At 41.7% G+C, this 26808-nt stretch overlaps 1 protein-coding gene across 1 annotated transcript in view; it reads left to right on the forward strand.

Moving 5' to 3' along the window:
* The first annotated feature begins 307 nt into the window (after positions 1–307).
* The window catches only part of PIK3AP1 (phosphoinositide-3-kinase adaptor protein 1), a 262196-nt gene continuing 235695 nt past the window's right edge, over positions 308–26808 (forward strand). Inside the window, exon 1 of the mRNA XM_077259069.1 lies at positions 308–650. Coding sequence (XP_077115184.1) covers positions 638–650 — 13 coding nt within the window. The 5' untranslated portion in view covers positions 308–637. The remainder of the gene's footprint in view (positions 651–26808) is intronic.

Below are 26808 nucleotides of genomic sequence, written 5' to 3' on the forward strand. Positions count from 1 at the left end.
TGGGCAAACTTACAAAATCAGCAATGGATCTAATACTTATTTCCCCCACTGTAAAGGATGGGGAACACTGCATTTTTTATTGCTCTGTTTTTCACTGTAGTAGGAGCTCCAGATAAAGGAAAAACAGACATTTTTGCAGGTTCAGGAAGGGAAAATGTTAAAGGAGCATCATAGGAGAGGCTTTTGTTTGTGCACAGAGCCTACACAGCAATACATAATGTGCTGCCATATGGTGCTTCATTGTGACACCATATTCTTCGCAGAAGCAAAGCTAATGATTACGTCTGGAAATGGGGCTGTGCTTATCACTACTGTCAGTCTTAACACAGGAAGTATTGGAGGAGTGAAATCAGGAAGTGTAGTATATTCTGTATATTCTGTATTACAGCATCTGCTCACACCGAGGAACAGGTGTCGGCACTTGTGCACTTCTGCACCACCTTCTGACTCTTCTGCAGCCCTTGGTTCTGCACATTGACGCTTGGATCATACAGGGAGGTGAATTTCATGGGCTGTTAAGAAAATACAGAATGACAGTGTTAAAAGCTGGGGCTATGACGAGGCTAATTATTATGTCCCCTTGAAGACCGCTACATTTAAACTGAAGGATTATATATATCGTTTTACAATTCCCAGAATGGCATCCAGAGGTATGTAGTGTTTTTCATTTACCGTAGATCTGACTCTAAAAAAAAACAAACCCATATATTTCCTCCTTATAAAGTTCCTCTTTCTTGATTCAGCTCAATGTGACTCTGAAGTTGCACTAAAATTATGGTTTGTTGCTGAAAGTGGGAGTTTACTAATGGGGTGCTGAGAATCTAAAATAAGTCCATTTACTTATAAAGTTTCACATTTTATTGTACTTAGAAATGTTTTAGAATTAATTGGCGTTACAGTATAGTAAAGGGAGATCTCTGTGACTAATGTCCATCATGGGGGTCCAACTATAAACCAGTGCCATTCACGTTAATGGTACCAGTCACCGCTGTCCCTATCAATTAGTTGCTGTATAAAGGCTGGACAACTTTATAGGGGGCAGCTTATAATAATTTTTAACCTTTCCACAGGTCAAAGTCTGATTGCTCCCCACTAGCGATGAGCGAATGTGCTGGGATAAGGTGTTATCTGAGCATGCTCGGGTGCTAACCGGGTGACTTCGGCGTGCTCTAATGATATGCTTGAGTCCCCACCGCTGCATGTGTCGTGGCTGTTCGACAGTCACAACACATGCGGTGATTCCCTGTCTGATAGGCAACCCCCTCATTTGTTGCAGACATGCTACTGTGAGGACTCGAACATATTATTTGAGCACGCTGAAGTCACTCTATTAGCACCTGAGCATGATCAGATAACACCTTATCCCAACACGTTCTGTCATCACTACTCCCCACCGATCCGTAGAACATGAGCCATGTGTCCACGATTTAAACATAGAAGCAAGGTCAGACATATCACTGGTGCAACCACACAGGGGCCCAAAGCAATTCCCCTTGCTTTGGAGGTAGAAATGGGCCCCCTTACCTCTTGTAAGGGGGCCCATTTCTACCTCCAAAGCAAGTGGAATTGTGTATAATGATGAGCTATTGAACTGCAAAGGGCCCATATATTGTCTTTGCCAGGGGCCCTCTTCTGTCTGTGTGTGCATAAATGTGGTGTCATATGTGCACTCATGCTTCCTTTATTGCAATATGATAAGTTCTTGACATTTAAAGACTAGTGTTGAGCATTCCGATACCGCAAGTATCGGGTATCGGCCGATATTTGCGGTATCGGAATTCCGATACCGAGTTCCGATACTTTTGCGATATCGGGAATCGGGATCGGGATGCATATTCATAGGTAAAATAAAGAATAAAAATAAAAAATAGGGATATACTCACCCTCTGACGCGCCCTGGTTGTAACCGCTGCAACCGGTAGCCTCCGTTCCTAAGAATGCGATGACGTCGCGGTCTTGTGATTGGTCGCGTGAGCGGTCACATGAGCGGTCACGCGACCAATCACAAGCCGCTACGTCATCGAAGGTCCTTCACTCGCTCATTCTTAGGAACGGAGGCTGCCGGTTAACACCGCTAGGTCCAGGGTCCGCCGGAGGGGTGAGTATATCCATATTTTTTATTTTTATTCTTTATTTTTTACATGAATATGGATCCCAGGGCCTGAAGGAGAGTTTCCTCTCCTTCAGACCCTGGGAACCATCTAGGATAGCTTCCTATACTTGTGTCCCATTGACTTGTATTGGTATCGGGTATCGGTATCGGCCATTATTTTTCGGATATCGGCCGATACTATCCGATACCGATACTTTCAAGTATCGGAAGGTATCGCTCAACACTATTAAAGACATTTATCATACATTTTATAGATACGTAATAAGCGTCCGATCGCTGGGAATACGATCCCTGGGAATCCTACCACTGGAATCCTTACTGTTCCCGAAAATAACAGCCACATGTTTGAATGGAGCAGTGGACACATATGAGCACTGTCACTCATTTCAGTGTCAATGGCACTGATGGCGATACATCGCTTGGTTATCACCATCAGTCACATAGACAATGAAATGAGCGGCAGTTCTCATGTGTGACCACTGCTCCATTCAAACACAAGACATGTGACCCTTAATCTCGGAAACAATGAGGATCCCAACGGTAGGATTCTCAGCGATCAGATTCCCAGAGATCAAATTCCCAGCGATATGATTCCCAGTGATCAGATTCCCATTGATATGATTCCCAGCGATCGTATTCCCAGTGATCGTATTCCCAGCAATCAGATTCCCAGCGATCGGATTCCCAGCGATCAGACACTTATTACGTATCCCTGTTATGCATGATAAATGTCATGAAATGTCAAGAACTTATCATATTGCAATTTCCTAATATTTTAACCAAGACAAAATGGGGGCACAGTTTTTTTAGTACAGTATGTTAATTGTTTGCTTTTTTTGGTAAATCGAAATAGCGTAAACTCTTGTATAAAAGATGTGATATGTTTCTATTTTGTTCAATACCTTTTTGGTGTATTCACTGGTGTAATTCTTAGGGCAGGTGCAAACGTCTGTATTTTCGGTCCAAGTGTGATACGATAAGATATTGGATTACACTCAGACCAATGTTAGCCTATGGGGCCGTGCACATGTCTGATTTTTTCCCCAGACAGAGACTGTCCGAGAAAAGGATCGCTGCATGCCCAAATTGGATCCCAATGTTCGGATTGTCACTTTATGGCCGGGGTCACACTAGCGTATAATACAGACGAGTGCTATGCGATAAAAAAATCGCATAGCACTCGGACCAGTATTAATCTATCGGGAAACTCGGATTACCGTTTTTTTTCTCGGGCGTATTCAGCGTGCCAGTGAAATCGCAGCATGCTGCGATTTTACACGTATATCGACTGAGTCTCGCCAATACAAGTCTATGGGTGCAAGAAAAAAATCACACAGCACACGGACCATCATTGTGACTTGCGAGAAATACGCACATATTTTCGTCATTTCAGCCCATTGAGCCATTAAATTTAAGGAGGAAAAGCAGTGAGAAATATAAAGCCATAAGCATGTCATATGGATGTCATACAGATACTTAGATGCAAGGAAATCGCCTCATCGCATTGCAAACGGATTACATACGGATGACCATACAGAGAACATTTGTGCGATTCTCGCCTGTCAAAATCAGACCGATTTTTTTAAACGTTGAGTGTGACTCCTGCCTATGTCATACTAACTCTAGAAAGCTACCACAGACTTTGTTCAGATGTTGAAAGGGTTAAAAGTTTAGCAGCAATTTTTCATTTTGTTTTTTGCTTTTAATTTTCAAGGAAATTCACAAAACTTTTTTTTTCAGGGACCTAAAAGTGATAAAGCGAAATTGAGAAGCCTACAAATTGTGGGTGGGAGGAAATGAGACCATTCTAAAAACAGCCCCTGAAAGTATTCAAAAATTCTGCCAGGAAGTTTGTGTTAATTCTTGTGAAGAAGCACCTGAAGGGTCAACAAAGTAGAATCATTGGAATGAAAAATTTTAAAAAAAATCCCACTACAATGTTGCTAACATCCTAACAGGCCACCATAGCTGGTGAACCTGAAGGCCTCGGGTTGCCATGGCAACCATAGGGACCACACTATCGGGATTGCAGGCTGGCAATAGGGTTAGTTAATCATTCAGATGTCACTATTCACAGTATCTTATAGGAGGTTAATAGCCATAATCAGTACTAACAACCATGGTGGCTGATACGGCAAAGTGCCAGCTATACAACCCCTGGCAAAAATTATGGAATCACCGGCCTTAGAGGATGTTCATTCAATTGTTTAATTTTGTAGAAAAAAAGCAGATCACAGATATGGCACAAAACTAAAGTCATTTCAAATGGCAACTTTCTGGGTTTAAGAAACACTAAAAGAAATCAAGAACAAAAAATGTTCTAGTCAGAAATGGTTATTTTTTTATCCAAGCATAGGGGACAAATTATGGAGTCACTCAATTCTGAGGAAAAAATATGGAATCACCCTGTAAATTTTCATTCCCAAAACTAACACCTGCATCAAATTAGATCAGCTCATTAGTCTGCATCTAAAAAGGAGTGATCACACCTTGGAGAGCTGTTGCACCAAGTGGACTGACATGAATCATGACTCCAACACGAGAGATGTCAATTGAAACAAAGGAGAGGATTATCAAACTCTTTAAAAGAGGGTAAATAATCACGCAATGTTGCAAAAGATGTTGGTTGTTCACAGTCAGCTGTGTCTAAAATCTGGACCAAATACAAACATGGGAAGGTTGTTAAAGGCAAACATACTGGTAGACCAAGGAAGACATCAAAGCGTCAAGACCAGAAACTTAACGCAATATGTCTCCAAAACAGGAAATGGACAACAAAACAAATGAGGAACGAATGGGTGGAAACTGGAGTCAACGTCTGTGACCGAACTGTAAGAAACCGCCTAAAGGAAATGGGATTTACATGCAGAAAAGCTAAACGAAAGCCATCATTAACTCCTAAACAGAAAAAAACAAGGCTACAATGGGCTAAGGAAAAGCAATCGTGGATGACTGGATGGAAGTCATATTCAGTGATGAATCGCGAATCTGCATTAGGCAAGGTGATGATGCTGGAGATTTTGTTTGGTGCCGTTCCAATGAGATTTATAAAGATGACTGCCTGAAGAGAACATGCAAATTTCCACAGTCATTGATGATATGGGACTGCATGTCAGGTAAAGGCACTGGGGAGATGGCTGTCATTACATTTTCAATAAATGAACAAGTTTATGTTGATATTTTGGACACTTTTCTTATCCCATCAATTGAAAGGATGTTTGGGGATGATTAAATCATTTTTCAAGATGATAATGCAACCTGCAATAGAGCAAAAACTGTGAAACATTCCTTGAAAAAAGACACATAAGGTCAATGTCATGGCCTGCAAATAGTCCGGATCTCAATCCAAATGAAAATCTTTGGTGGAAGTTGAAGAAAATGGTCCATGACAAGGCTCCAACCTGCAAAGCTGATCTGGCAACAGCAATCAGAGAAAGTTGGAGCCAGATTGATGAAGAGTGCTGTTTGACACTCATTAAGTCCATGCCTCAGAGACTGCAAGCTGTTATAAAAGCCAGAGGTGGTGCAACACAATACTAGTGATGTTTTGGAGTGTTTTTTGTTTGTTTGTTTTTCATGATTCCATAATTTTTCCCCTATGCTTGGATAAAAAAGTAACCATTACTGACTACTAGTGTTGAGCATTCCGATACCGCGACTATCGGGTATCGGCCGATACTTGCGGTATCGGAATTCCGATACCGAGTTCCGATACTTTTGTGATATCGGGAATCGGTATCGGAACCATATTCATGTGAAAAATAAAGAATTAAAATAAAAAATATGGATATACTCACCTCTCCGGCGGCCCCTGGATCTTACCGCTGTAACCGGCAGCCTCCGTTCCTAAGAATGAGCGCGTGAAGGGCCTTCGATGACGTCGCGGCTTCTGATTGGTCGCGTGAGCGCTCATGTGACCGCTCACGCTACCAATCACAAGCCGCGACGTCATCGCAGGTCCTTCACGCGCTCATTCTTAGGAATGGAGGCTCCCGGTTACGGCGGTAAGGTCCAGGGGCCGCCGGAGAGGTGAGTATATCCATATTTTTTATTTTAATTCTTTATTTTACACATGAATATGGATCCCAGGGCCTGAAGGAGAGTTTCCTCTCCTTCAGACCCTGGGAACCATTCCAATACTTTGCGTCCCATTGAAATGCATTGGTATCGGGTATCGGTATCGGCGAGATCCGATATTTTGCCGGTATCGGCCGATACTATCCGATACAGATACCAATGCATATCGGAAGGTATCGCTCAACACTACTGACTACCACATTTTTTGCTCTGGATAGTGTTTCTTAAAGCCAGAAAGTTGCCATTTGAAATGACGTTAGTTTTGTGCCATGTCTGTGATCTGCTTTTTCTCTACAAAATTAAACAACTGAATGAACAACCTCCAAGGCCAATGATTCCATAATTTTTGCCAGGGGTTGTAGTATACAGCTTACACCTGCTGCATGACCGTCAGGGAACTCTTTTCTCATATTCCTCAAGTCTGTAAAAAGGCATATTCTTGATCATTTAAAGGTTAGAAAAGAAATTAAACTGTTACATGTGTAACAATTGTGTCACATTAACTATTAGTGAAAACAGCAGAGAATACTGAGGTATATAACTTTTCATTCCATAGCAGAAAATCATTATTTACATATAACCAGTATCCCTGAGCGCTGCCAAGAGGACAGTCATACAAATCTGATTCACACATAACTGTCCTCTTCACCTATTGAACATTATGTGTTGACTCAATACGTTTTCAGTCTGCCAAATTAAATATGAAGAATACAATTGGTCCTGTGAGGAGAATGTACAGAAGAAAGCTTGCAGACAACATAGCCATGTGTTATAGGACAGGTAAGGGTCGCAGTGCTACGTTGGGATCTATCGGGATACAAAGAGTCTCACAATTTGTTGCAGCTCAGCGTGGAAACAGTTAGCCTTAGCTGCAATAGGAGTACTACACTGTGTACAGAATTATTAGTAAGTATTTTGACCATCATTTTTATACATTTTTTACAACTTCAAGCAGTACAACCTTGAATGCTTAGTGGATGAAGCAGATCAGGTGATGTGTATTTGTGTAATGAGGGAGGTTGCGGCCTAAGGATATCAGGACCCTTTATCGAGGTGTGTGGAATTATTAGGCAGCTTGTTTTTCTGAGACAAAAAGGGCCACAAAAAAAATTTCACTGACTCTGAAAAGTCAACAATTGTTACAAGTCTTACAGAGGGATGCAGGACTCATGTAATTGCTAAGATATTGGGGCGTGATCAGAGAGCCATCAAAAGTTTTGTTGTAAATAGTCAACAGGATCGTAAAACGTGTTAAGAAAAAAAGATTCACATTAAGGCCGGGGTCACACTTGTGAGTGCCATGTGAGAAACTCGCGCGAGTCTCTCTCCTCAATACCCGGCCCTCCACCGGCACTCGGGACCGGAGCGTGCGGCTGCATGTATTTCTATGCACCTGAGTGCCAGCGGCAGTGCCGAGTATTGATGCGGGAGACTAGCGCTAGATTATCGCATGGCACTCACAAGTATGACCCCGGCCTAACTGCTAAAAATTTGAGAAAAAGCAAACGTGAAGCGACCAGGACTCCATTATTCTCCAGTGCGGTCATATTCCACAGCTACAACCTCCCTAGAGTGCCCAGAAATACAAGGTGTTCAGTGATCAGAGACATGGCCAAGGTAATGGAGGCTGAAACCTGACCGCCACTGAAAATGACAAAAATGGAAATGTCAAGACTGGGTCGAGATTCGAGAAACATCAAAGGACAGATTTTTCAAAGGTCTTATGGACTGATGAGATGAGAGTGACTCTTGACGGGCCAGATGGATGGACACATGGCTGGATCAGGAAAGGGCACAAACCCTCATTTTGACTCAGATGTCAGCAAGGTAGTAGGGTACTGCTATGGGATGATATTTACTACCAGTTTTTAGAAGACATTTTATTCAAGCAGCTGTACAGGAAAAAGTCTGCATCTTTCAAGAAATCCATCATTTTATTATTATGTAGAACAATGCTCCATCGCATCCATTGAAGTCTCCACAGCTTGATTGCTTTAAGAAAAGGCCTTAAAGATTAAAGAATTATGACACGGCCCCTTCCTTATATGACATAAACCCTAATGAGAACTTGTGGGCCCTTCTTTTGCAGGAGATTTATGGTGAAGGAAAACAGTACACCCCTCAGATCAGTGCCAGGGAGGTTGTGGTTGGTGCTGTCAAACAAGTTGATCGTCAACAGATTAAGAAACTGACAAACTCATGGATGGAAGGATTATGATTGTTATTGAAAAGAAGGACAGCTATATTTGTTAGTGATATTTTTTCATTTTTTCAGAGTTGTTCAACGATAAAATAAATTATCAAAAATACAAGTTGACTAATAATTCTGCACAGAGATTGCATGAGAAAATCCACATAGAGTGGCAGGTTGTCTACTGTTCACAGAGAAATGGCATCTATTAACCTGAATGAGATGGAAAATAAGAAGGCTATAGACTCATCCATATATCAAAATAAAACGTAGATTTATTTTATTTTACTTGCTTTTATAGCACCATTATATTTGACAGCACTTTGCAGACATTATCATCACTGTCCCCTTTGGGGCTCACAATCTAAGTTCCCTATCAGTATGTCTTTGGCGTTTGGGAGGAAACTGGAATAACCATAGGAAACTCACGCAAACACAGAGAGAACAAACTCCTTGCAGATATTGTCCTTTGTACTAATCGTCAATCTATAATATATCACAAGATTTGGTCTGTAATAACCAGTCTACCTTTCTTATATTAAGACTTCTTTTAACAAGTAGACCCTGTATTATGAAGCACACAGAACACTTTTCAGCCGGACACACAAACAAAAGGCCTCCCAAGAACTGACTTTCCAAAATCCCCCAGAGAAATACAAGCTCTGATTGGCCGGGCATATACGTGTACTGCAGAACAGATGCATTAAGGTTTATGGAAAGATTAGTATTAGAAGTTTGTGCTATACAACCATAGATCTGTAATTCCCTGCTTAACCCATCATTAAACCTTTTAAGTTGTTGTCGGTGACATAAGAAGTTATGTTCATTTAAATGATGTTTATAAGAGGGCAAGCTCAGTACAATAGCAAAGCCAGCCCCTTCTCTACTAATTTGAAGTCTCCATTGCTTGAACTAGGAACTAGTTCAACTGAACTCGGTAATTATAGGCCAGTAAGCTTAACCTCTACTCTGGGTAAAATCCTGGAGGACATTCTAAGAGATTCTATGCTGGAGTATCTGAAGAGGAATAACCTCATGACCCAGTATCAATATGGGTTTACGAGGGACCGTTCCTGTCAGACTAATCTGATCAATTTCTATGAATTTCCGGACTGGACCAAGGACAAGCAGTGGACGTGGTGTATGTGGACTTTTCAAAAGCTTTTGATACGGAGCCACACAAAAGGTTGATACATAAAATGAGAATAATGGGGATAGGGGAAAATATGTGTAAGTGGGTTAAGAGCTGGCTCAGGGATAGGAAACAAAGGGTGGTTATTAATGGAGCACACTCGGACTGGGTCGCGGTTAGCAGTGGGGTACCACAGGGGTCAGTATTGGGCCCTCATCTTTTTAACATATTTATTAATGACCTTGTAGGGGGCATACAGAGCAGAAATTCAGTTTTTGCAGATGACACTAAACTCTTCTGAGTAATCAATGCAGAGGAGGACAATTTTATATTACAGGAGGATTTATGTAAACTAGAAGCTTGGGCTGATAAATGGCAAATGAGCTTTAATGGGTATAAATGTAAGGTCATGCACTTGGGCAGAAGAAATAAGATGTATAATTATGTGCTTAATTGTGAAACACTGGGAAAAAACCGTCACTGAAAAAGACCTGGGTGTATGGGTGGATGACAAACTCATATTCAGTGGCCAGTGTCAGGCAGCTGCTACAAAGGCAAATAAAATAACGGGATGCATTAACAGAGGCATAGATGCTCATAAGGAGAACATAATTTTACCTCTATACAAGTCACTAGTTTGACCACTCTTAGAATACTGTGTACAGTTCTGGTCTCCGGTGTATAAGAAAGACATAGCTCGACTAGAGCGGGTGCAGAGAAGAGCCACCAAGGTTATTAGAGGACTGGGGGGTCTGCAATACCAAGATAGGTTATTACACTTGGGGCTATTTAGTTTGGAAAAACGAAGGCTAAGGGGTGATCTTATTTTAATGTATAAATATATGAGGGGACAGTACAAAGACCTTTCTAATGATCTTTTTACTCCTAGACCTGAGACAGGGACAAGGGGGCATCCTCTACGTCTGGAGGAAAAAAGGTTTAATCATAATAACAGATGCGGATTCTTTACTGTAAAAGCAGCGAAACTATGGAACTCTCTGCTGTATGATGTTGTAATGAGTGATTCATTACTAAAATTTAAGAGGGGACTGGATGCCTTTCTTGAAAAGTATAATGTTGCAGGTTATTTACACTAGATTCCTTGATAGGGTGTTGATCCAGGGAACTAGTCTGATTGCTGTATGTGGAGTCGAGAAGGAATTTGTTTCCCCAATGTGGAGCTTACTGTCTGCTACATGGTTATTTTTGTCTTCCTCTGGATCAACATGATAGGGCTTGTTAGGCTATGGGTTGAACTAGATGGACTTAAAGTCTTCCTTCAACCTTAAAAACTATGTTACTAAGTCTGAGACAGCTACTTAAGTTGGTGGACTTAGCTATCAAAATAAGCCAGTCAGTAAGCCCCTTCATATATGTCACTTCCACAGTGTTATGCCTAATTAACATCATTTGTAGATCTTTTATGAAAAAAGACAATATTGTGTTCTGTTGGTCTATAACCAAAAATTGTCAAGCATGAAATACAGGTCTGGTTAAACCAGTGAGGGCACCCATGAACAGAGAGACTAGGTAAAGACTCATCTGTGTAAAAGAGGAACTATGAAGATATGTATGAAATGCATTCATTACAGTAAAAAAAAATTAAAAAATTCCACACACAGTACATAGCGAACAATGGTAAAGCTAGCCAGACTGAGGCCTTTTTTTTCTCAATGAAGGTTTAAGTAAAATGCATTATTTTAAGGGTATTTGTATGTAGCTCAGGTGGATTTTTGTGGAGGTTCCATGCAGAGATCCATGTTGTTGTCCAGCATGTTTGTCTGCCTCGAACCACTATGTAATTATTTATTATTTTGGAAATTATTTACTTTGGAATTTTGTCCCCATGAGGGCTGTGACGCCACAGTTTATCTTAATTAACCAGACATCTATTTTCAGTAAGTCAGGAAGAATAGCCTGATATCTATATGTTGACTTTTGAATTTATGCGTTGGTTCTTCAGTTGGTCAAGAATCATACACTGTTATCATGAGTCTTAAGCTTTAATTTTTTTTTTTATATTTTTGAATGGCTAATGTTTACCTCTTATATCAGCTTCTACAACTTATTGTCTGCTATCTTTTCAAGACAGTGATGCAGGGTCATTGAACAATGGTGTTTGCTGATATGTTGATTCCACGTTGTCCAGGCCACCTAGCTTGTTGACTTGCAAAACAGAGGAATAAAAACTGTTCAAATTGATTAATAATCAAAAATGTGAGTTAACCTCATCACATGTTCCTCTTGACCTCTGGATGCCAGCTTGAAGGACAACAGTTGTGAGCTATACAAAGGGGTATGCTTCTAACAAGATACACCCAGACATGCATATATCCAGACAGCCAAGAGATCTAAAGTACCAGAGACTTTTTACAAAACCATAGTCAGGAACACTCTACAGGATAGCTGCCAGATCATGGCTCCATCACGAGCGACACAAATTTGACATTCTACAGGATGCCAGCTTAGGGGACCACGGCCTTGGCTGAAAGAATACATATCTGCTCCATTGACATCACAAAACACATGGATACATTTGGGGTAGTCAGGATTTAGACCCACCTGCCACCTAAGCCCCATGGAGATATTTGGAGAAGCCAGATTATGACCCTCCGGTCACCTGGCATTGGACCTCAATGGACTGTCAACTTCCTAAGCTTGTCGTTACCTTCTCTTTGTGCATGCCACAGGAAGGGGCAGTCGACCTTGGAAGCTCTGAAGTCACAGCTTCTGAAGTCACAGTCTTATTCCTGCGAGCGAGCGGAAGTGTGAGACTCTGTAATTTTGCACCATTGTGGGTATTTTGCTGGGACTGTTCTATGTGTGACACACACTGTTTTACCCTCACTCTGTGTTGTCTAAGTAGTATTACACCCATGGTAAAATGAGAGTGGGCTTTCGGTGGGATGTACCCCGGACCATACGGTTTTGGCTAGCGGACTAGAGCACCCACTTATCCCCTGTGTCTTCACAAGGGCTTTATATGATTAACACGCACATGGGACTGAAACATGTATATTTCATCATTTCCTATTTAGCCATTTGGCTGCTTTTGATTATGATACAAATGTAACTTGGAAATGTGCATTCCTACATAGATACTTTAATTTTCATTGTATTTGGCTACTTCCATGTTTATTTCATAATGTTTCCTTTTTGAATTTTTTATTTGTCTTGTCCTCTTTTTATTTCACTGTTCACACTACGTAACACTATAATATGCAAACATTGAATATATGAAACTGGAACTGCATTACTGCTGGAGGAAATAAGTTAAAAATTAAGGTACTTAGAACAGCAATGAAGAACAGGGCAGCATGGTGGTTCAGTGGTTAGCATTGCAGCCTTGAAGCGCTGGGGGTCCTGAATTCAAATCCCACCAAGGACAACATCTGCAAGGAGTTTGTACGTTCTCCTTTTGTCTGCGTAGGTTTTCTCTGGGCACTCCAGTTTCCTCCCACACTCCAAAAACATACTGATAGAAAATTTTGATTGTGAGCCCCATTGGAGACAGCGATGATGATGATGATGTATGTAAAACGCTGCAGAATATAATAGTGCTATATAAGCAAAGCATCTATATATAATTGTCTAAGGGTCACTTCCGTCTGTCTGTCTGTCTGTCTGTCACGGATATTCATTGGTCGCGGCCTCTGTCATGGAATCCAAGTCGTTGATTGGTCGTGGCAAAACAGCCATGACCAATCAGCGACGGGCACAGTCCGGCGGAAAAATGGCTGCTCCTTCCTCCCCGCAGTCAGTGCCCGCTCCGTACTCCCCTCCAGTCTGCCCTCACACAAGGTTAATGGCAGCGGTAACGTACCGCGTTATGCTGCAGTGTAATGCACTCCGTTACCGCTGCTATTAACCCTGTGTGACCTACTTTTTACTATTCATGCTGCCTATGCAGCATGAATAGTAAAACGATCTAATGTTAAAAATAATAATAATAAAAAAAAAAATCGTTATATACTCACCGTCCGTCGGCCCCCGGATCGACAACAGGCCTTTCCCGCTCGCGACGCTCCAGTAACCGGTCCATGCTGCGAGACCGCAATGCACTCTTGAGACCGGAGCGCACGAGCAGCGTCGGTAACCGCTTCGATTGGATCCGGGGGGCTCCGGAAGGTGAGTATATAACTATTTTTTATTTTATTTCTTTTTTTTTAACAGGGATATGATGCCCACATTGTGCAGCCCACCCAGTACATTGCGCAGCCAACGCAGTACATTGCGCAGCCCACACAGTACATTGCGCAGCCCACGTTGTATATTGCGCAGCCCACGTTGTATGTTGCGCAGCCCACGTAGTATATACGTGGGCTGCGCAACATACAACGTGGGCTGCACAATATACAACGTGGGCTGCGCAATGTACTGCGTGGCTGTGCAATATACTACGTGGGCTGTGCTATACACTACGCATACATATTCTAGTATACCCGATGCGTTAGAATCGGGCCACCATCTAGTAATAAATAAGAACGCTTACCCATAGCCATATATGTGGAGGTCACTTTGACATTACTAAGGCTGTGTTTACGTGAAAGAATTGGAATGGAGACCTCAGAGTGTTTCACAGTTGTCTTCACAGTCATTTTTGGAAGAAATTGGCAAGTTTAAATGTCAAAAGATCCGATTATCTTTAGCTTCTACGCTCGATTTCTAATAACTGGCACATCAGATATCAACAGAAAAGTTTTACATTTTATTGTGGGACATGCACCTATAGAGCAATACAACAAGCAGCATATGTAAAGACTTGGGTACAGATTAGCTTTAATTTATTTACATAAGGATAGTCAAATTCCTGATGACTAAGGAAACCTTGGTGATTGTATAGTTTATTTTACATAGAAACAAACATAATAAAGCGTGGCAGCTTTATAGTCAGGTATCTGTAACCAATACAGTAACTGTAAAATGCTGTACTCTCCAGCATTAGAGTCCTGAGTTCAAATCCATGTGGAGTGTTGGTGTGCTGCGTGATTTTTTTCTGGAAGATCACACAGGCTCATTACATTACATTATGTCCTATTCTGAACCTCCAGATTGGGTCTGAATAGGACCTGCTCTGAGTCTCACAGATCTCGCATTCGGATCTGTGATTTTCATGGATGTATGAATAGATCCATAAGTCCTTGTGCTGTCCGATAAAAAAAAGGTTACACTTGGACATTTCACAATCATGTATGAACTTAGCCTTATAGTGATCGGCTATCACCGTGAGTCCTATAGATAAGGAATGATGCAGTGATATACATGCATGAAGTCCGCTCTATTCAGAGGGAGTCATGGGATCCTTGATGTTGTGGTAACTGGGGATCCAGTAATGGCGAACCCAAGAATCATACATGTAACTCTGTGATTACTTTAAGGAGATGATCAATAACTATCTAAATAAATTGAAATGTTCAAGAAAACCCCTTAGGCCGCCGTCACACTAGCGAGTTTTACGGACGTATGAGCGCATAAACTACGTCAGTAAAATTCGCATTACACACGGCCCAATGATTCCCTATGTCCCAGCTCCTATCTGCCGTATATTACGCATACGTAATATACGGTCTTGTACGGCCGTGGAAAATCGCAGTATGCTGCGTTTGTCACCGTATTGCGCAAAAAAATCGCCAATGAAAGTCTATGGGGGCGAGAAAAATACGGATTCCACACGGACCAGCAGTGTGACTTGCGAGAAATACGCAGCGGTGTTAGTGAAAAGCCGGTAATTCAATTGCCGGCTTTTCATTTCTCCTTCCCAAACCCGACAGGATATGAGACATGGTTTACATACAGTAAACCATCTCATATCCCTTTTTTTTGCATATTCCACACTACTATGTTAGTAGTGTGTATGTGCAAAATTTGGGCGCTGTAGCTGCTAAAATAAAGGGTTAAATGGCGGAAAAAATTGACGTGGGCTCCCACGCAATTTTCTCCGCCAGAGTGGTAAAGCCAGTGACTGAGGGCAGATATTAATAGCCAGGAGAGGGTCCATTGTTATTGGCCCCCCTGGCTACAAACATCTGCCCCCAACCACCCCAGAAAAGGCACATCTGGAAGATGCGCCTATTCTGGCACTTGGCCACTCTCTTCCCACTCCCTGTAGCGGTGGGATATGGGGTAATGAAGGGTTAATGTCACCTTGCTATTGTAAGGTGACATTAAGCCAGATTAATAATGGAGAGGCGTCAATTATGTCACCTATCCATTATTAATCCAATTGTATGAAAGGGTTAAAAAAACACACACATTATTAAAAAGTATTTTAATGAAATAAACACACAGGTTGTTTTAATATTTCATTGCTCTCTCAATCCACCTGAAGACCCTCGCTTGGCAAAATAATAAACCAACAATATACATACCTTCTGTTGATCTGTCACGTCCCACGAAGTAAATCCATCTGAAGGGGTTAAATCATTTTACAGGCAGGAGCTGTGCTAAAGCACTCACTCGTGCCTGTAAACCCCGGGTGCTGAAAGGAAAGCTGGGTGATCTGTACTTACATTGAGTCGCGGTGAGGCGACCTCTGCTGGATGAACTCATATGAACTCGAGCGTGGGAACTTTTCCAAGGCTCCAGTTCATGAGGACACTTTTTAATAATGTGTGTGTGTTTTTTTAACCCTTTCATACAATTGGATTAATGATTGATAGGTGTCATAATTGACACCTCTCCATTATTAAACTGGCTTAATGTCACCTTACAATAGCAAGGTGACATTAACCCTTCATTACCCCATATCCCACCGCTACACGGGAGTGGGAAGAGAGTGGCCAATTGCCAGAATAGGCGCATCTTCCAGATGTGCCTTTTCTGGGGTGGCTCGGGGCAGATGTTTGTAGCTAGGGGGGGCCAATAACCATGGACCATCTCTAGGCTATTAATATCTGCCCTCAGTCACTGGCTTTACCACTCTGGCGGAGAAAATTGTGCGGGAGCCCATGCCAATTTTTTCCGCCATTTAACCCTTTATTTTAGCAGCTACAGCGCCCACATTTTGCACATACACACTACTAACATTAGTAGTGTGGAATATTAAAAAAAAAGGGGATATGAGATGGTTTACTGTATGTAAACCATGTCTCATATCCTGTCGGGTTTGGGAAGGAGAAATGAGAAGCCGGCAATTGAATTACCGGCTTTTCACAGATATCGCGCTGAATTAAATATAAATACAGAATATATATATATGTGTCTCAATTACATATATATATATATATATATATATATATATATATATACATACTGTATATATGTTTTAACGAACATTTGAGCACATAAATCCATTAGATGTCGGTTTTGCAAGCCTGCGAGAAAATATTGCAGTACGGATGCCATACGGATTACATACGGAGAATGCCATGCGCAAAATACGCTGACACACCCTGCCTACGGATGACATACGGATCACTATTTTGGGAACATTTCTCCGTATTACGGCCGTAAAAAACGGACCGTATTGTCTTACGCTGAGTGTGACGCCGGCCTTAGGGCTTGTTCACATGTAGCATTTTTGATGCATTTTTTCCACAGACAAAAAAGTAGTTTTTTAGAGTAACTGCAAAATGAATGAGATTTCAAAAATATATTTTACACAATGTAGTTTTTTGTTTATTTTTTTTTTTCTTTTACCAATGGTACTTTTTTTTTTAAACACAACATGTCAATTTTTTTTCAGCGGTTTTACTGTATTTTTTCCACATTGAGATCAAAATGGCTTAGCACAAAAAATACATCTAAAAAACAAAAAAAAAGTGTGTAATCTTTACTGTGGTTTTCTGGTCATAACCTGCATTTTTCATGCAGAAATAAACGGATCAATTATTTGTGATGGCCTATTAAGGGTGCTGTCTCGATATAAACCTACCCATTGTTGTGTTTATTTTACCTTTACGTAATTCCCCTTTTGATTTAAGTATCGTGACTTCCAGGTAAATATTATATTACAGCCGTGAATACAATGCTTTCTTTCTCAATGTGCCATGAATGAATAAACATTAGACAATGACCTCTTCTCATTAATTCCCAACATAGGGAATGTCATAGCTACTTCTGAGAACAGAGAGGAATCGAAAAAAAAATTCCCAATGATCAGGTTTGGGGCCGTCGACCGTTTGTAAATGCTGGGCCTTTAGCACCTAGGTAACATAAAGAGGTTGTCCACTACACTGTAGAATGCCCCCCACCAATTTAAACCTTGTAAAGAAGTATTTTTGTAAATACCTCTTGTTACCATCTGTGCAGTGTTATCGATGACCACCCACTTGACATCACGTGACCCCGACTGCAGCCGCCACTAACATCCGCTGATGTCACGTCAAGTTCCAGAATCCCTTGCATCACCCGGGCGTGACCCAGTCGTGCGCACCCCTCGCGCCCATACAATAATTGGTTAAGAATATATTAAACTGTGAATGGAATGTAGATTGGACCATGGATTGGAAGTAACATTTATATCATGGAAGTTTATATAATGCAAAATAATCTCCCACAAGAAGTATTTGTGGATTTACCAAAGCAAATCATATGCAAATTCCGCGTGTCAAGGACATTCAGTCATTGCGTTATCTGGCTATTGAAGATAAGCTAATAATGATTTTATTATTTTAGTAGCAAGAAAAAAGGAAATAATGTGATTTATTTTAGCACATTATATTACCAGCTCTTCATTTACATACTAAACCTTTATACAACAGGAAAGAGATATAGATGGAAAAATGAATCCACGTTTGGCAGAAAACATTATGGTGATAAAATGAAATTGCTACAATACGAAAGAGAATAGAAACGAAAACCTCAATAACATATTGTAGTCATTACAATAGGGCCTAAAAATAGCCCATTCCAAAACAAACCCTTGAGAAAGCGGTGTTATAGACAGGCGAAACGTGCGTCGGGGTTTTTTTGGGCATCCACGCCCGGGTTTGGAACCTCCCTGCCTTTGGTAAGCACTTTGTTACTCTCTGGCCGATATACTGATAGAGTGATCTTAGAATCCTGGCTGGCTTTTTTTTTTTGCTTACCTTCTATGTGCAATGTATTACTGCACTTGCACCTTATCTAATGCGATCTTTGCACAGAGTGGGCCGGGGTAATTAGCAGGGTTCCTTTTTTTTTCTGTTTCAATTTCCTGCAGATACTTTTTTTTTGATGTAATGGATTTAGTATGTTGATTTTTTTGAAGTACAAATAAATTTACTATTTTTATACCTAATGACTCCTATTTTCTCCGTGTGATAAATACGAAAGAGAAGTAGAGCCATCTCTTATATAAGAAAGCTTGTTATTTATTGTGTATATAGTATTCTGCCTTCTTAAAGGAAATCTGTCACCAGGGTTTTGCGACCCCATCTGAGAGCAGCATAATGTAGGAACAGAGACCCTGATTGCAAAGATGCATTACTTAGTTTTCTGGGTGCAGCAATTGTGTCACAATCAGAGTTTTTAGATGTAGCATAAAGCAGAGCTCTGAAAGCTAATCCCGCCCACACCAGGCTTTCTATGCACATTGCCTATTGACAGTGAGCTGCTTATCACAGGAGAGGGTGGAGTTGAACCAGGGCTCAGAAGACCACCTGTCCTGGTTGTGATAATCCCCTGGTGATAAAACCTTCATTGTATGGAAACATGCAGCCAAATAAGTGCCATATCGCTGAAATATGTGTCTCAGCCCCAACCTCATGCTGTTCTCAGATTACATATCAAAAACCTGTTGACAGATTCCCTTTAATGAGAACCTTTAATCAAATTTTTCATGTTGAATTGAACAACAACGTAATCGTGACTGCGGTATGGAATAAAACTTTTTTTGTTGTTTTTTTTCTATTTCAATTTTTTTCAGTCTCCGTTGAGAGCGAGTGGTCATATGTGATTTGCATGCTTGTGGTCATGTGCCAACTACACACTTTCAGCTCTAGAAGTGAATTGATAGAAGACTGAAGAAACTAAACAGCATGTGCCCGCAGGTATGCAAATCGCATACATGTAGTCACAGTCATGATCACCCATTTGCACCAGGAATACCAAGGAATTGTGACAGCATGATTGTCATGATTTGGCAGTCTGCAGTATACACAGAGCGGTGACTGAACCTGCACCGCCACAGTGACTGAGACCGGAACGCTGCTGGAGAAATAAAGTTAATTTTCTCAAGGCAGCGTATTGCTGAGTGCGGGCACCAGGGAGGTTAGTAATGTGGTTAGCACTGCAGCCTTGCAGTTCTGGGGTCCTGGGTTCAAATCCCACCAAGGGCAACATCTGCAAGGAATTTATATGTTCTCCCCGTGTTTGTGTGGGTTTCCTCCGGGGTCTCCGGTTTCCTCCCACATTTCAGAGACATACTGATAGGGAATGTAGATTGTGAGCCCCATTGGGACAGCGATGATAATGTATGTAAAGTGCTGCTGAATAAGATAGCGCTATATAAGCAAAGCATGATAAATAAATGTAGGTTAATAGCGTTTTTCTGGTGACAGGTTCCCTTCAAAAATACTGCCTGGCTTAACTGCAAGAGATACGAGAGGGATAAAATGAATTTATATCCTTCCTGTAGCTGCCAGCTTCCAGTGATTGGGACAGTGCAATGAGTGATTAGTGACTTTCCTGCCTTGATTGACAGCCTGCTCTGCAGCATCAGTGTGCACAGCAGGCTGTCAATCAATGTGCAGACAGTAAAGTGAGCGGTGACTATAAAAGTTCCGTACACCGAAACGATGGTTGGAACGAACGGATACACAGAGGATATAAGTTAATTTTCTTCTTGTAGCAGCTGCTCCAGTAAAACAGTCAGGCAGGATGTTAATGCCATTTTTCTGCAGAATAACCCTTTATTTGCATGTAAATAGAATACAGGACACGGGGAGCAGCTGTGGGGACGCAGCGATGGGGACGTAGCGATGGGGACGTAGCGATGGGGACGTAGCGATGGGGACACACCAGTGAATCCGAGGATGGAAAGTAAAGAGTGTTTTGCTATTTTGTAACAAAATGCAGCCAGGGATGAAGATTTTCTGAAAGGAAACAACCTCTTTAAGTACTAATGTTTTAACTTTGAAGGTAACATATCACTTGATAGGAGCTGCTTTATTCTACCTCCTCTTTACATCATTCTACATGGCTGAAATTCTTCATTTCATGCATTGTCTTCCTGCTTCAGTAAAGTATTGGTCTTAGTTTACATGTTATATATATATATATATATATATATATATATATATATATATATATATATATATATATATATATATATATATATATATATATATATACATATATATACAGGTCCCTCTCAAAAAATTAGCATATAGTGTTAAATTTCATTATTTACCATAATGTAATGATTACAATTAAACTTTCATATATTATAGATTCATTATCCACCAACTGAAATTTGTCAGGTCTTTTATTGTTTTAATACTGATGATTTTGGCCTACAACTCCTGATAACCCAAAAAACCTGTCTCAATAAATTAGCATATTTCAACCGTCCAATCAAATAAAAGTGTTTTTTAATAACAAACAAAAAAACCATCAAATAATAATGTTCAGTTATGCACTCAATACTTGGTCGGGAATCCTTTGGCAGAAATGACTGCTTCAATGCGGCGTGGCATGGAGGCAATCAGCCTGTGACACTGCTGAGATGTTATGGAGGCCCAGGATGCTTCAATAGCGGCCTTAAGCTCATCCAGAGTGTTGGGTCTTGCGTCTCTCAACTTTCTCTTCACAATATCCCACAGATTCTCTATGGGGTTCAGGTCAGGAGAGTTGGCAGGCCAATTGAGCACAGTAATACCATGGTCAGTAAACCATTTACCAGTGGTTTTGGCACTGTGAGCAGGTGCCAGGAAGCATGAAGTGCTCCAAAATCTCCTGATAGCTAGCTGCATTGACCCTGCCCTTGATGAAACACAGTGGACCAACACCAGCAGCTGACATGGCACCCCACACCATCACTGACTGGGTACTTGACACTGGACTTCAGGCATTTTGGCATTTCCTTCTGACCAGTCTGCCTCCAGACTCTGGCACCTTGATTTCCGAATGACATGCAAAATTTGCTTTCATCAGAAAAAAGTACTTGGGACCACTTAGCAACAGTCCAGTGCTGCTTCTCTGTAGCCCAGGTCAGGCGCTTCTGCCGCTGTTTATGGTTCAAAAGTGGCTTTACCTGGGGAATGCGGCACCTGTAGCCCATTTCCTGCACACGCCTGTGCACGGTGGCTCTGGATGTTTCCACACCAGACTCAGTCCACTGCTTCCTCAGGTTCCCCAAGGTCTGGAATCGGTCCTTCTCCACAATCTTCCTCAGGGTCCGGTCACCTCTTCTCGTTGTACAGCGTTTTCTGCCACATTGTTTCCTTCCAACAGACTTACCATTGAGGTGCCTTGATACAGCACTCTGGGAACAGCCTATTTGTTGAGAAATTTCTTTCTGGGTCTTACCCTCTTGCTTGAGGGTGTCAATGATGGCCTTCTTGACATCTGTCAGGTCGCTAGTCTTACCCATGATGGGGGTTTTGAGTAATGAACCAGGCAGGGAGTTTTTAAAAGCCTCAGGTATCTTTTGCATGTGTTTAGAGTTAATTAGTTGATTCAGAAGATTAGGGTAATAGGTCGTTTAGAGAACCTTTTCTTGATATGCTAATTTATTGAGACAGGTTTTTTGGGTTATCAGGAGTTGTAGGCAAAAATCATCAGTATTAAAACAATAAAAGACCTGACAAATTTCAGTTGGTGGATAATGAATCTATAATATATGAAAGTTTAATTGTAATCATTACATTATGGTAAATAATGAAATTTAACACTATATGCTAATTTTTTGAGAAGGACCTGTATATATGTATATGATGCTGAGCTATTATAACAAGCATACTTTCTGTTTAATAAAGAGTCCCTGGAGGAAGATTCATGCAGGGATTTCCCCAGCTGAAATTTCAGTTTTTACGGTTTCACCATTCTCATTTACTTACTCTGGATTACAGAAATCAATGGAGCTAAAGTTCCCTGTTTTCGGTCATTCATTCACGTCATGAATGTGAAGGATAAGATTTATGAGCCATTTCCGGCGTATGCGTAAAATCATAATCTTCAGGTTTCTGTGTTACAGTATTTTCCTCTTCGCGAGCATTACATTATTATTGCTTGTGCACCCCTGTGTTGGCCTATTTGTAGGACACTGTCACTGTGGATGCTGTATAGCGAGTGCCATAGAATGTGTTGGCTGCAAAATTGGGTGCTCTAACCTATTACAACTTGTGAGTGACTTCCAGATATGACACGTGGTATTCTGTATTAAAGGGGACAAGTATATTAAAAAGGACAAATATACCAAAGATCTGACTTAAAGGGAACTTGACATCAGAATTTTGAATATAAATCTCAACCCAGGGTATAAACCTTCAGCTTAAAGGCAATTACTGCACATGACAGAAGCGGACTTCTGACCATTTCCAGTAATAGAGCATGCCCAGGATTTCAGCAATGTCATCAATGACATCTCCGGCCCATGCAAGGTTAATTCAAATACATGGGTGGGTTCAACAGGATGACTCTGGGACTGGCAAAAGATGCTGTAAGGCCCTGTTGTCTCGATGTAACAAATTCTTATACAAGTAAGCCCTTTTTATATAACTTATCTGAACTAAATCAAAATTGCAAACCATCTTATTATTGACAGTACATTGACAACAGGATCCTGGGGTCAGTTTTGCATGCGAAATTCTGATGTTGGGTGCGACGCTAGTCACTATATATGGACACGCCATGAGGTGGGGGAAAGTCAGGGAGTACGAGGTAGAATGCCAGGAGGGTACATCTTAAACAGAATAGTGAGGCAAAGGCGTAGTCAGGTCATAGTCCGGGGTTAGAATTCCAAGAAGTTAATGGATCAAGACAAAGGGGCTAGCCAACAATATTCTATGCAAACATAACTGAATTGTAGTAAAAATTGTTCTGTGTGCATGGAAGTGCTGTCTGTCTGTCTAAGCAGGCTATTAACCCCTTAGTGATCGCCAATACACATTAAAACATTGGTCGGCAGGGGTACTTATTCTCTCATTGCCTTTTTAAAATGGCGATCGGGAATAAGGCTGTAGAGTCGGAAAATCTCCGTGGTCTCGGCTACCGGGGCTTTCAGGTTTACCAAGGTAACGTAGGCAATATTATACATAAACCACAAACTACTGTAAGGGTGCGTTTACACATGAAAGTTTACTGCCGAGAACAATGATTTTTAAACACGCTTAAAAATATTTTCGCCTGGCAAATGAATGCTTAGATTGGATGTCGGTGATTGGCAGCCTATTCCAACTTTCCTATTATCAGAAAACATGTGTTCTTGGTAATGTTTATTTGCCAGATCATTTCACACGATGAATAAGTGCTTTGCCCATTCGTAGGGTAATCTGCAGTCTGTTTAGACTGCCAGATTATCATGAAACGAGCACCACACAAAATTTAGTGTACCTGGAAGAAAAATTGACATGTTACAGATTTGAGTTGAAACTCGCAACGCAGGTCAGTTTTCGTTGTGTAAAAAAGTCCAATGGGCATAAGAATTCGATAAATCCCATCCACATTGCAGGAACTGTAAGATCCTGCGTTTTTGATGCAATGAAAATACACAGCATCAAATAACAAAAACCCTTTGTGTGAATGTAGCCTAAATGTTGACATAGTCACAAGATTTATTACACATACAGTTGTATGAAAAAGTGTTTGCCCCCTTCCTGATTTCCTATTCCCTTGCATGTTTGTCAGATCTCCAAATTTAAATATTAGACAAAGATAACACAAGTAAACACAAAATGCAGTTTTTAAAAGAAGGTCTTTGTTATTAAGGGAAAAAGAAATCCAAACCTACAGGGCCCTGTGTGAAAAAGTGATTGCCCCTCCCTCTAAAACATAAATTAACTGTGGTTTATCACATCTTTGGGAAGCTGAGTTAAAATTCCCTAGCCATAACCAGGCTCAAGAAATCACTTAAATATTACATGTCTGACAAAGTGAAGTAGACCAAATGCTCCTCAAAAGCTAGACATCATGCTGCAATTCAATGAAATTCTGGTACAAACAAGAAACAAAGTAATTGAGGTCTATCAGTCTGGAAAAAGTTTAAAGCCATTTCTCAGGCTTTGGGACTACAGCAAACCACAGTGAGAGCTATTATCCACAAATGGTGAAAACACGGAACAGTGGTGAACCTTCTCAGGAGTGGACAGAAAACCAAAATTACCCCAAGAGCACTACGATGACTCATCCAAGAGGTCAAACAAGACCCCACAACAACATCCAAGAACTGCAGGCCTCAGTTGAGGTCAGTGTTCATACCTCCACCATAAGAAAGAGACAGGGAAAAATGGCTTACATAGCAGAGATCCAAGAAGAAAACCACTACTGAGTAATAATAACATAAAGGCTCACCTCAGTTTTGCCAGAAAACACCTTGATGATACACAAGACTTTTGGGAGAATACTCTATGGACTGACGAGATAAAAGTTGTACTTTTTGGAAGGTGTATGTCCCATTATATCTGGCGTAGAAGTAATACAACATTTCTGAAAGAAACATCATACCAATAGTAAAATATGTTGGTGGTAGTGTGATGGTCTGGGGCTGTTTTGCTGCTTCAGGACCTGGAAGACTTGCTGTGGTAAATGGAACCATGAATTCTCCTGTCTGCCAAAAATCCTGGAGAATGTCCAGCCATCTGCTCAAGCTGAAGCACACTTGGGTTATGCAGCACGACAATGATCCAAAACACATGAGCAAGTATCATCACCCTGTCAGCACCAGTGGGTTGCCATGGCTGAGCAGGGTGACTCACCCACACTGCGGGAGAGCCCGGGGTCAGATGGCATGGGGAAAGCTCAGGCAGACAGGACCTGGCAGCGTGCTGAAGGTAGCAGAAAACAGAAGGACCTACGATCATGTGACCACAGGGGGCGGGGCTTAGCGTACTGCTACTGGAAAGGAAAACTCAAGTCGTACAAATGGAGTGTCATACACGGAGAGGGCGGTGCAGTACAAAAGGGGCGAGCAGAGAATAGTCAGAACCAGGGCCGGACTGGCCATAGGGCACTTCTGGCAAATGCCAGAAGGGCCGGTGCCAGTGGTGGGCCGCTCAATCCGCCGCCCCCGCCGTCGCATTCAACTATACCGGCGTATAGACGCCGGTACAGTTGAATGCAATGATGGAGGAGAGAGCGTCTACAGACGCTCCTCTCCCATCATTCCCCGCTCTGCCTCTGACACTGCGGGTGCGCGATGATGTCATATCATCGCGCACCTGCTGTGTCCCGGGCAGACTGCAGCTGCTGAGACAGGAGCAGGAACCAGGAAGCAACGCGGGGCACGAGGAGAGGTGAGGAGAGTTTTTTTTTTTTCTGGACTGTGGGGCCATTCTCGGAGGAGGTGAGGGGAGGAAGAGAAGAGATGTGGGCTGTATATAGTTCTCTGTGGGCTATGCTCTGTGCTGTATACTGCTGTGGGCTGTATATAGTTATCTGTGGGCTGTGCTCTGTGCTGTATACTGCTGTGGGCTGTATATAGTTCTCTGTGGGCTGTGCTCTGTGCTGTATACTACTGTGTGCTCTGTGCTATATATAGTTCTCTGTGGGCTGTGCTCTGTGCTGTATACTGCTGTGGGCTGTATATAGTTCTCTGTGGGCTGTGCTCTGTGCTGTATACTGCTGTGGGCTGTATATAGTTCTCTGTGGGCTGTACTCTGTGCTGTATACTACTGTGGGCTGTATATAGTTTTCTGTGGGCTGTGCTCTGTGCTGTATACTACTGTGGGCTGTATATAGTTCTCTGTGGGCTGTGCTCTGTGCTGTATACTACTGTGGGCTGTATATAGTTCTCTGTGGGCTGTGCTCTGTGCTGTATACTACTGTGGGCTGTATATAGTTCTCTGTGGGCTGTGCTCTGTGCTGTCTACTACTGTGGGCTGTATATAGTTCTCTGTGGGCTGTGCTCTGTGCTGTATACTACTGTGGGCTGTATATAGTTCTCTGTGGGCTGTGCTCTGTGCTGTATACTACTGTGGGCTGTATATAGTACTCTGTGGGCTGTGCTCTGTGCTGTATACTGCTGTGGGCTGTATATAGCTCTCTGTGGGCTGTACTCTGTGCTGTATACTACTGTGGGCTGTATATAGTTCTCTGTGGGCTGTGCTCTGTGCTGTATACTACTGTGGGCTGTATATAGTACTCTGTGGGCTGTGCTCTGTACTACTGTGGGCTGTATATAGTTCTCTGTGGGCTGTGCTCTGTGCTGTATACCAC

The sequence above is a fragment of the Ranitomeya variabilis genome, chromosome 4 (genome assembly GCF_051348905.1).
Source record: "Ranitomeya variabilis isolate aRanVar5 chromosome 4, aRanVar5.hap1, whole genome shotgun sequence".
In the NCBI taxonomy this organism is placed as follows: domain Eukaryota; kingdom Metazoa; phylum Chordata; class Amphibia; order Anura; family Dendrobatidae; genus Ranitomeya; species Ranitomeya variabilis.